Genomic DNA, 12,251 nt, shown 5'->3' with positions numbered 1-12,251 from the left:
AATTTTGCTAATTTGTAACATCTTTTCATAGGTTTTTTTTAATGCAAATAATAGAGTTGGAGCTTTAACTCCTTAAGTTGACACCGAATCAGTCCATCATCGGCCACCAATAGCAGTCATTGGTCTGCCAGATTTGCTGGTTGAGGGACATTTCTGATGTGGTTGTTGTACAATAAAGGTCAGGAGGTCAAACAGGGGCACACATTTTAGGTATTAACCTTTACCTGACATGTCCAATATGAAACTTATACAAATAAACAGTATGACGAATTAATGTTAGTAGTCTATAGCCAGTTTGACAACTATGCTGGGCAGCGAGGATCAGCTTCACTCACCTCCACCAGGTTGATGATGTGCAGAAGGAATTCATGAGCATCTTGTTGTCTGTTGGAGGAAAACTCAGGATGTCCTCTGCTCACCAGGGACTTCAACATCCGGGGAGAGACACCTTTCTGCTGGTGCTGGAATGAGAATATTTGGGTGTTACACAAGCTGACAGCATGAAAACTTACCTGAATTAGAAGAACTACTGCATGATAAAGAAAATGTTTAAACAAACATGACGCAAGCTGCTATTTACAGGTCTCCTAATCATGATGGTGATTTATCACAATGAAGCAATCAAGAGTGCTTCTGTGTTCCTGGAAAGTTAGTTGGGTTAACATTATCTAGCTAGTTGAGCAGATAAAAGCAACCCTTATTTGTTAAGTATGTTTTACTTGTAAAACTTAATATTTACACTTAATAGGAAATCAATATAAATTTTCAGCCGTTAGCATTGTGTTTTGTTGAGATATACTCTGATTTCTCCAATTTTACATCAGAAAAGCCAACTCTCTCTTTTCAATTCTATGACCAAGGAATAGAGTTAGCAAACCGCAGATGTTATTGAAAAAGATAATATTCACTAATCATAGCATGCTAGCTTAAACCCTTCCCCCACATCTTCCCAGCTGTCAACACGTATCCAAACCTGACTCCACTGTCACATTTAGGAAGTCTAGGCTCACAGCTTTGCCCTTTCAATTACTGTGGCTGTTTAGGCTTAAAAGAAGCCCAGAGCTTAGAGAACTGGTGCTGGTTCCAGTATGCCCTAATGGTTTTTCTCTCATCTTAGTTTTTTGACAGCTGTGTATCATGTGGTTGAAAAATCTAAGGCACATTTGGTTATTATCATAGATATTATCACTATTCAAATTGTATAATAGGACTTACCAACATGAAATCAAACAACTTGATTTAACTCTTAAAAAAATTAAAAGCATTATTCATTTAGCACAGCTTATTTAGCTAATTTTAGTGACTAGATTAAGCAATGATGTTGAGAAATGAATGCAAGGCACATTGCTGGAACTGTTCCTAGAGCTGGGCTTGCAAATAATTTGAGACTTGTATTTATGACAGTAGCCAAACAAGTATTTTCAGACCAGATGAAAAAGTCACAGCAAGAGAAAATTTGACGGTGTCTCCAGAAATCACATTTCCTTTTGTTTGGATCAACATCTTTACAGTTGTCTCTATCACAGTTTATTTATAACACAATTATTCAGTGCATAATGGCATGACATTTCACTTTTGGATGGTGAAACTGTAACACCGCCTTGACAACTACAAAGATTCAGTGATTAAGAGAAAAAGTATTTTTGCTAACACTCAGTATTAGCATGCTTATGTCAGTTACAGACCCAGTTTGGGAGCTGGACATACCCAGTTTAATACCTTGTGTTCTTCTTTCATCACCTGTTCAATGAGCTCAGATTTCATGGGTGGTTTGGAGTACTGGCCTGAGAGCAGTCCGTGTCCTAGTTTAGCCCTGTCGGACAGAAACAAAGGAATAAACATTGAAAAATGACAAACTTATCAGATGTTTTTTAGTTTGGTTTGTTGCTTTTTACTCATTGAGAGTGTTTTTTCGCCTGCGGTTTAGAAAACCCTTTAAACATTCAGACAATTTATATGGGGTCTATTTGAATGATCTGCTAACTTGTTAACCCTGGATTTTCTATCCCATACAGCTCGCTCCTGTTTAATCCAAGCTCCATAGCTGAAGTAACAAAGTCTTCAGGAGTATATCTCTCTCAGAATATCCTTATCCTTATCCTTATCCTCAATGGTTGTTAATTCATTACTCAACACCAAGCATTATTTGGAAAGAGCACTGAACACTCAACAAATTTGTATTGTATTTATTTTAAATGTTATGAAAATACATATTTTTTATTACATTTAAAACATTTTCTCTTGCCAAGATTGCATGTTTTTGGCTTTTACTATCTGATAACTGCTGAAATTGTACAAAAAAGGGTGTCATACAGTATCATACAGAAAAACTGAATAATGATTCTGAAAAGTAATATTCTGGAGCTCCTTAAGTTTTGTCCCATTGAAAAAAAAAAAACAGAATATGACTTAGAACCACCAATAACTTATTGTACCTCATTTTATGTATTTATTATTATTATTATTATTATTATTATTATTATTATTATTATTATTATTATTATTATTATTATTTAATAATAATAATAATAATAATAAAAAATTATATTTATCTATTTATTTTATGTGTTGAATTTTTTTATTATTTGTCATCACTGTTGTTTTTGAGTCCTAATTTTTAATAAAGCACTGTAAATTTTCAAGATGTTGAATTAACTTTGTTTTGTGGAAAAAAAAAAACACAAAACAAAAAAAAAAGTAGTGTTATCAAAATTAAGTCCAGAGTACAGGATAATTCTGTTATTCCAACAATTCTTACTATATTGTGCCACCGGGGCTTTAGGAGTTTCTCTCTGAATAACCTGAATATGATTACAGACTATCAAACACCAACGCCAATGTTCATGAACATGTTTATCTGGCAGTGTGCTTCTAAACAGGAGATGTTCATTGCTACACATAACTGATATTTATCCCCTGCCTTGCTTACACCCTTCTTACCTTTCATCACAGCTACAGCATCGCTGCCCTATTGCAACACAGTCTTACATAACAAAAAGCAATACCTTTTCCCAGATTGAGTTGAGAATCAACCTTACAACATATGTATTGCTTAAGACACAATGAGATTAACAGACCATATGCCTGCAGCATACCTTAAAAAAATATTTATAAGATTTTCAGAATTTGTTAAAAATGAATAACACATTAAAAAAAAATATCTGAGTATTTCAAAACAAAGCCAAAGCATTTTCTCAACCTTGTGTCGTCAAACATACAGTAGCTGGGGAGAAAAGCGTCCCTTGTCTTACGTAATAACATATTGCATCACGAAACTCTGGAGTCACTTACATTTGTGTGGCGAAGTCCTGGCTGGGGTCAAGAGGTGAATAGTCAAATATCCTCTGAAGATTACCCACATACCTAAAGATCAGAGTACAAGTCACACACTCACCTCAGAGGGAGCACTTAGGACAACACAAACCCTGGACCACTGAGGACCAACAAGGTCCAAAAAACTTTTGTTTAATTTTTTTTAAATACCCAAAGATGTTTTTAAAAAGTACAAATGTTTAATTTACTTTCATGCTGACCAATAGGAAAAAAATAGATTTGCTTTTTAGGTCTCAAATCTTTGTGAGAATTGGACCTCGTGCCAGAAACCATACTTGCCCAAATGCTGTATGCAGCATAGCTAACACTCAAACACAAGCCAAACAACCTTTATTTAAGTAAGTCCCCTTTAAGCATCAGCTCTAACACTTAAAATGTATATATTTAAGGCTAATATTGAAAAAGAAAAAAGTGGAAAATTATAAGTGTCTAACACCAAAAACATGCACATGAGCTTTCTTTTAGTCAAGTGAAGTGTACTCACATCCTCTGGAAGTCAGGGATGCTGAAAAGGACCTGCATCACTGTGCTGAGGTAACAGCTGTTTCCCAGATTTTTGATGCCAGTGTAACCAGAACCAAACACCGCTTTCAGTTTCATCCCAGATTCCTGGATCACCTCCCATTCACTGGCCCGCAGCCGGGAACTATTGTCTGTGTGGTGACCATTTTCTGTCTGGAATTTGAGGGACAGGGAGGGAGCAGTATGAAACACTGAAAGTGGAAGCTTTTTATTTTGGCTTTTTTTTGTCACTGTTTGCTCAAAGCTAACAAACAACTCACTCTTTTCTGCATCTGTAGCATGTCTATTCCAAAGTGTGACAAATGTTCTGATATGTGGGGGTCCAACACAGCCTCCTCCTCCTCAAATGAGTAGACATCTGAAAGCAAAACATTAAGTTGAAACAAACTGAAAAATATAACTCCAGAGTTTTAACAGTTTTAGTTTTCTAACAGCAAAATTTGGGCATTAAAAAATCTGTACTCTTAACTATGTAATACAAACCAATGGTGTTGCAGTATTTGAACACATAAGTTGGCCAGAATCATAAATTAACTTTTCCAAAGACTTTCATCAGTTTCAGCACTGATACCAACCGAGCTGGCAAAGTAAGACAGAGCTTTTCCAATGAAGTTTGTTCTCTTAGAGACAGCGAAATGAAAACTGATGGAAGGACAGTTGTTGCGAACACTACACAATAACTTGGACTCTGATTCATGAAACAGCTCTGACAGTCGCCTCGTGTGTCAGACCTGCTCCATCTGGTGTGATGGTGTCCATTTTGACAGCCAGGGGATAGTTGGTCCCTCTGTAGTGCTCCAGAGCATGTCCGTTTCCTCCACTCCCATCGAAAAACCACTTCCCACAGAGCACTGCTCCATCTGTCAGGTTCAGCCACAGGTTCTCCCTCATCTCGCACTTTTGACACTTCCAGCCACTGAGTGCAAAGACAGCAAGAACATCATATTTTCTTTCTTATTAATTCATCTTCAAATAATCTTTATAGGCTATGAGAGACAAGCACAAGTGCTGATTGACGTTCACAAAAAGACACTTGGAAACCCGAGAGGGACTTTGAATTGTAGTTATTTTTTTCTCTTTAATGTATAAGGCTTTGGGAGAAATGGAAAAAAAAATCCTTGGTGCAATTGAAATAGAGCATCTGAGAACAATCGTAATAGCCTCCATTTGTTTTTCTGATTTAAGATTTTCTGCCCTCCTCTCAAAGTTAGTCCCAACAAACACCCAGCTGTAAGAAAACCCCTGAATATGTCTCATGAACCAAACCTGAAATCATTAAAAGGTAGCTTCTCCCACATCTTACCAGATAGTTACATAAATCTGAACAATTGCCACTTATTGTATGGCTCTGAGATGTACCAGAGGCGCTCAGTATCTGTCATACCTGGGTGGAATCCGGACTCCATTATCCAGCTGTCTGAGGCTCCGGGCATGTCTGGATACCTGGATCTCCTCCTCCCAGGACTCAGGCTCCTGCTTTTTGTAGGCTGATGGTGCATTGAGCACTGCGTCACAGGCGATGGTCACCTGAACATCAGAGGAAAAAGCATAAGGTGAATTAACTCCTGAAAGTGAGGTCACATTGGAAACAGATAAGCCTTTAAAATAAATATATAAATAAAACTCTTTGCTCTTAAAAGAACATTTGTACATTAAACTAATCCTAGCTTTAAGTGGTAAATAACAGAAACATGGCAGGACAACAGACATGCTAGATTTATTCTAGACAAATAGTTTATCAGGAGCAGGACAGAGCAGCTCTGCATTGCTACTGTGGTGCAAAGGCAAACTATGCATGACCTACACAAAAGTAAATGGAAGCATGCATAAACATCAACAAACACCATGGCAAGCCAAAATCAAGACTTATTCACAGCAATGACACACAGTCAAAAGTGATACAAGCACCTGTGGTTCCCCGGAAAAAACAACTTGTGCGAATGAAAGCTTTGAGGGAAGTCTTATCTCAGTTATTTTCAGGCTTTATGTGTCTTCACTGAGTAAGCTGTTCGCAGACAGGGGAACCACTAAGTGTAGTCTCCCACCAACATGCAGGTAAGCACACAGAGCTCATGCAGCAACAACTCACTGACCAGAGCGGGCAACTCCTCAATATTTGGTAAGGGGATCTCGAAGTGGTCTGGAAAAATGACAAGCTTGGCCTCGTCTTCGTATTCATAGTCCTCACCGTTAAAATCACGGTTTAGCTCTAAATCTATAGGGAAGGAAGTAAACATCCAGTCAGATGCTATCGACGTGTGTCAGGATTCTCTTTGTGCTTTTTCTTTTCTTTTCTTTTCTTTTTTCTTTTCTCTTTTTTAGGAGTGAGGTCTTTTCTTTCTTATGTTCCTCATACTTTTCGCCCACGTTGTAATTTCTGCTGTGCCAGGATGCAGCACAAACAAGCCAAATTAGCCAGTGAACCATCAATGGCATCTTTTATCACAACAGAGAGAGAATGACTCCATTTAATGCCGATGACTCTTGCTTAGTAACTATTCATGCAGAGCTAAATTTAGGCACTCATCATCACACAGTCTCATTACCAGATTTACTGAGGAGGACTGAGGAGAGGTTCTTCTGAACATCTCAGGCACCGTTGTTATTCATATCTTATTCATCACATTCATACAAACCATACACTTGTTCTTAAAAAATGTCCAAAATATTTATATAAAACATGTTTTTATTATCCCCAACCAAACCTCTAAAACCAAACATTTTTGTTCACTGTTGGCTAATAAATCACAGGAACATTAAAATGATCATATATCAAGAAAATAGTATTTTTTTTTAACAAGTTAGCTTCCTGATCTTTCTCTCATTTTGGCTCCGTTATATGTCTTTAGTGTTTGAGCTGTTTAACGTACAATTCCAGGTATTGAAACAGTTGATGGCTGACTTTAACCTGTTTCTCACATGAAACTGAATTATAATTCAAACTTTTATGGTGATACCAATGTTAAGAAACTTCATCTTAAATCAAATCTGTATCAAACCAAAGTTGAGCCTGAAAAATCCTGGGAGCAAAATCAAAAGAGCCTCATGTGAACAATCCCTCTCTATATAAAGTAGTCTATTTTCCACTCCAGCCTAAAGTTGTGTAATGACTCAAGAGAAACAGGATCACAGGTTATCCCTGACATTGTTATTGTGCCCACTGCTTTCATGGTAACATCTGACGTTGGCACATAGAGGCTTTATTAAATCACTGGACTGGTATGGGGATGACGGTGGCCACACGCATGCCTGCTGTCACATCAAACATCTAAAAAGGACAATGAGGAGGGACATCCCTGGAAGAACATCTTCAGAAAAACGTCTTTTAGAAAGAGAGGAGGTATTTGGCTTGAGTTCTGACCTGTTGTGCAGCAGTCAGATCAAAGACATTTGGTAAATAAAACAAAGTTGATTAAACATTGGCTGATATGAAAACAGGAACATTAATTACACTGAAGCTGGGTGGAAGGAATTCCTCCCCAGCAAGGCCAGGAGTGAGAAACAGTGAGGGAAGGAGGGAGAAAGACACCTGGTCCCCTCAGAGCAGCGTCAGAGCTGCAGTAGAAGTGTGTCAGCCTAAAGGGAGGATGACAGGTGGTGGCAGCTGAGGGCCAGGCGACAAACCCTCCCCTCCCCATGCAGAGGAGGAGGCTTTGATTTAGAGCAGTTACCAACCACATATACAAATAAATGGACTATATTTGGAGCACAGGAGGGGCAGCGGGAGGAGGAGGGGTCTGGTCATGGGAAGTATTTGACGCTTTGGGTAAAGACAGGCTGTAGGGGCTGCTGGGGATCAAAGAAGTGTAACAAACAAAAACTGTGAGTTTTGATTCAGTTTTCTGAGGAGATGAAGGGACGAGATGTTATAAGTCACATTTAGTTTTAAACCGAAACATCAACTCAAAGAATAAAATAGTAAATGCAGGGCTGAAGTGTTGTCTTTCTGAGCCACTTTCATTTTTCCAGCTCTTTATGTGCCAACTCCCAGAGGGCACAATGTTTTTTTCAGATATCGTAATATTTTACTGGCTGTAGCATCACAGCAACAAAATATTTGCCTATTCAGAGAGATAAGAGATAAACGTCCAAATTTAAATCCAAATTTTAAAGCTGAACTTTTTTACGTATTTGAGCTCCTTTGCGAGTTAATTCATGGAGCTATACACCATTTTAACTCTGCAAAGAGATTAGGAATAACTCAAACTCCAATCTATCTGTTTGTATATGGCGTAGCTTAAACCTGATGTTCCCAGTTAACATCAGTTTGTATACATCTCCATCAAGGTCACTCAGATCAGAACTCATGTTTATGATATATAATTAAAGCGAGGTTTAATTACTGAAAAGAATTGTTTTCAAACTGAGAATATGGGGCGTTATTTTATTTTGGGTTTTTTTCTTAGTTTAATTTTTGACCAGTGTTTTTGTTCTGAAAGGACAGAGCAGTGAATGGAGTTACCTTCCCAGAGAAAGGGGAGCGACATACCAAAAAAGGCTCTCACTTCAGAGAAAGATGTAGTTTAGGTTAAGTAAAGAATCTTGCTTCTTCTCTCATTGTGTCTCACTTACCTAGAAACACTTTTCCATTTCTTCGTCTGGGGATAGCACCTCCTGCAGCTCCTGTGGCTTTCTGCGGGAAACAGGACAGGGGAAATTGAATTACATCAAAGAGCCCTCATCATATTAAAATAATCTCATAACACCTTTGATGATTCTCTTTGTCAGATGCTGAAAAGAACTTCTATGCTCCCCAGATGGTGGTCATTTTGTTAGAAATAGATTCTGGGCGATCCAGTTGCCAGGTCAGGTTACAGGACCAGGGGAAAACCCCCTACCATGGCAGGGTCAAAATTAAAGAATGATACGTAAACCTGCTTTAGTTGCATGTATGATTTGTAGACTTGGATGGATATCATTTACAGTAACAACATGTTTGGGCCTGTCTTTGCTTGTAGAGTCTGCCATCATCCTTCACTTTTTTTCCTCATATACCCTCCAGACTGAAAGCAAACTTAAAGAAACCAGAAAACTTTATCTGATAAAAAACTTTGAGCCAACCAGCATCATTTCAAACCTTTATGCAAAGATCAATAAAGTACACCCTTTACATCCACTAAAACGTAAATCTGCTAAATTGCAACTTGGTATCTTAACAACTCAGTGCCCAAGCCCGGTGGCTTATAAACCCTCTAAGGTTCAGGTGACTGCTTCCTGTTCACTCTGCAGGGAGGAGGACACAGCGGAAAGCAGACAGACAGAAAGACAGAGAATGCTGACACACTCGAGACTGAGATGAGTGAACTCATGGGGAAAAAACAGCAGACACAGGAGCCTGCAGAATGTGAGCAGCTGTTTCTGGTCGGATCCAGGCATGGAAATAGCAGCTCTTTACAAAGCAGAGCTTATCTGAGGGCAATTAGAGCCCAAGAGAAAACAAGGCAGCCGAAAACCACCTGGGTTGTTTACAACTGCTTATAAAAAAGTGGGTGTCTTTTGAGCGCTTTACAGGTTAACTGATGTAACACATACAAAAATAGACAATATCCGACAGTATAGCAATAAAATACAACCAAACTGCAACACCAAACAAATTTCAAAAGTAAACACAGCTTCATCCAAAGCCTCTGACTCAGACTCAACTTATCTTGCAGGGTTGTTGTTTGCATCATTTTGTCATAATTTTCTGTCCAACTCCTCGACAGAGATCCACACATTTTGTCACTTGAAATTTTTAAGTGTTCATGTATGTACTTCTATGATCAAAACTAATTTTCACTAACTTATAAACTATAAAAACACTTGAAATGGAAGCATATTTTGTAATTTGTTGCATCATTTTCAAGGAGCTTTCTTGAGAAGTAATATGCTACCCAGTTAATTCTAATCTTCATTAATCCTCAATCAAGTCTCATAGTTTTCTAAGACAGCACATTATCATGTATCTGGGTGACATCGTGCACACTGACACAAAGTCTATGGGAAAGATTTATAATTGATAAATTAATGAAGTCTATAAGTATTTTTATGGCTGTCATCAGTTTGCCTTGGAATCTTTTCAGACTTTTAACTAACACCACAGGTTTCTGCTTTAAGTTAGCAAGACTGTCCTTTCTCAATTAAGTTTAATTCAAGAGATATGTGTCTCATTATGGCATAATAAACACCAAATTACCAAGAGAAAATCAAAGGTCATAAACATGGACACAAAGACAAGGGTGTACAAGGTTAGAGTTGTTATTTGAGCAGAACAGATAGATACAGAAACATATCAAGTTTAGCCACAAACACTCTGACAGGCCTCAGTCTGAAAGTCAGAGCAGAAAGCCCATTGAAAGAAAAGTTCCCGTTTTTTCTAATTAAACGTTTATAACCAAGTTTCCCAGCTCTACATATACATACGAGACAGGCCAGGGTAATTGAATCATCCACATTGCAAATAATAGCGCCATGATGTCAACAACCTGAGTCATCATGCAGTGTATACATGAAATTGGCAGGATTTAGCATATGTATTCTAGAAGTTTAGACAAATGGAAAGCCAAATGGTTCTTGGACTGAGAATTTGTAAGCAGTATTAACAAATGTATGAGCAGTTACAAGTATATCTTCAAGACTTAGTAATGTACAGCTTCTTTTATTGTGATGGCTAGTTATATATTTTTGGAAGGATATTTAGCTAAATTGTAATTCACAGTGTTTTCTGTATAAAAACTGCTATGAGTGGAAGCTAACATATAAGCTAGCTTCCACTCATAGCTGCCCACAGTACGTTATAGCTGTTAAAATCGCTGCTTGCCCTTAATCTGCAGTGCTATAAACAGTTGATCATGTACAGAAATTATAAATAAATCTTATCACATTTCTTTTTCACCTTTTTGCTTTTGCCAATGACATTTTATCATTTCCTGAAAGTGGATAAAGTTTGTCAATATAGCCAAGTCAAGTATTAATCTACTATTAATTTCAAAATATATTTTTGTGCTGTTGAAAGCTGCCTGAAGATGAAAAAACTGGTAAAAGAAAACAACTAAATATGCATGTATACAGCCTGTTATATTCTACCTAAAGCATTGTTGTCTAAGTGAGTTAAGAAAGACAACTCATAAAAGTCTCCTAGAAGCTGGAGTGCAATTAAAACTACAAGTCCAATGTAAACTTGCCTCTTTGACGTGTCGCTTGAGGTGCATGTAAACACTCTGTCCTGTTTTGCGATAATGTCTCTCCACATGTTCTCTTCCAAAGCCCAGGAATGTGTTCATACACACATACAGGCCTCCTTCTGACTCCTGCAAAGAAAGAAAAACAAACAGTGACCATCAACAACAGTATAAAGCCAGCAGCCATAAACAAAACAGCATATTTAACACAATCAAACATTGTAACATGAACTTAATTTTGGAGAGAAACATAATCTAGCTGTAAACATGATTAAGTGGGTTATATTACTTCCAGGATTTCTTCGAAAAATGTCTTGTCTTGTGTTAAACACTGGATAAGTTTTATATTCATATTACACAGCAAATAACTAGGACTAGAATGATCACTCACTAACAGTAAGTGTCAAGTAAATCTCATGGAGAAAAACTTACTAGCTCTGTAGTATTTTGAGGAGTCATTAGCCTTAAGAAATTGTTGTGATTCTCACTTGAAAGCACTGTTTTTGAGATCTAACTCAACATACACAGAAGAGAGGATGCTAAGACATTTGTGCCAACTATTTGGCAAGCGAATTTTCCAAGAAGGCTTTCTTGTCCAAACAGTCTCTTTCTGCCTCTTGATAAACAGCCAGAATTCTGCACCAGCACTCTTGCACAGAAACAAAAAAAATCACAGTTTTATGAGAAAATGTCTGCTTTTAAAGCCTGGTTTTTACCTAAAACCATGTTGCATTTATATGAACTGTGTATTTTGGATTTTCTAGCATGAGGAAAAATGCAGATTCTCCTGTTTAAAAACAAAGTTACTTCCTACCTTTGAATATTGTTGGTGAGTGCATGCAAAATGAATTAATCATACTCCACATTTGAAGCTTACTGATTATATCAAAAACAGTCTCTCAAAAATAATGCTTTGTTTATTTTGTCAACATTCAAAGAATCTATATAATACCAGTGAAACACATGTACAGTGCTTTAAAATGCAAACGATAAACCTAGCCAGACTTCTTTAAAGATTTTACTTTCTGTGACCAAAAAACCTCTCTTCACATTCATGAGAAGGCTGTCAAAGACAAAGTACTACATTAGGAATAACCCCTAAAAACTCACCTAATTCTACAACCAGTACAGCCCCTATGAACCCCTGTGATAAACCTTTAAGTGGCCCAGAGTGACATACGAGCTTCAACAGAGCAAGGATAAAAATAAACCAGTCCTCGAGCCAACATGATGAAC

The 12,251-nt window shown here is 37.5% G+C and overlaps 1 protein-coding gene across 1 annotated transcript in view; it reads right to left on the bottom strand.

Annotated features, from left to right (window-relative positions):
• Positions 1–12,251, bottom strand: part of usp13 (ubiquitin specific peptidase 13) — a 31,247-nt gene that overhangs the window by 17,534 nt on the left and 1,462 nt on the right. Inside the window, exons 2-11 of the mRNA XM_074667545.1 lie at positions 11,019–11,144; positions 8,428–8,488; positions 5,949–6,070; positions 5,240–5,382; positions 4,587–4,771; positions 4,116–4,213; positions 3,818–4,008; positions 3,292–3,363; positions 1,720–1,813; positions 336–461 (exon numbers count right to left, since the gene is read on the bottom strand). Of these exons, the coding sequence (XP_074523646.1) occupies positions 336–461; positions 1,720–1,813; positions 3,292–3,363; positions 3,818–4,008; positions 4,116–4,213; positions 4,587–4,771; positions 5,240–5,382; positions 5,949–6,070; positions 8,428–8,488; positions 11,019–11,144 (1,218 nt within the window). The remainder of the gene's footprint in view (positions 1–335; positions 462–1,719; positions 1,814–3,291; positions 3,364–3,817; positions 4,009–4,115; positions 4,214–4,586; positions 4,772–5,239; positions 5,383–5,948; positions 6,071–8,427; positions 8,489–11,018; positions 11,145–12,251) is intronic.

Source organism: Halichoeres trimaculatus, unplaced genomic scaffold, assembly GCF_033239565.1.
Source record: "Halichoeres trimaculatus isolate MK-OKI-2021-1 unplaced genomic scaffold, fHalTri1.1 fHalTri1_scaffold_4, whole genome shotgun sequence".
Classification (NCBI taxonomy): Eukaryota; Metazoa; Chordata; class Actinopteri; order Labriformes; family Labridae; genus Halichoeres; species Halichoeres trimaculatus.
The sequence above is the reverse complement of the archived record's forward strand: the minus strand, read 5'-3'. Positions and strand labels throughout refer to the sequence as shown.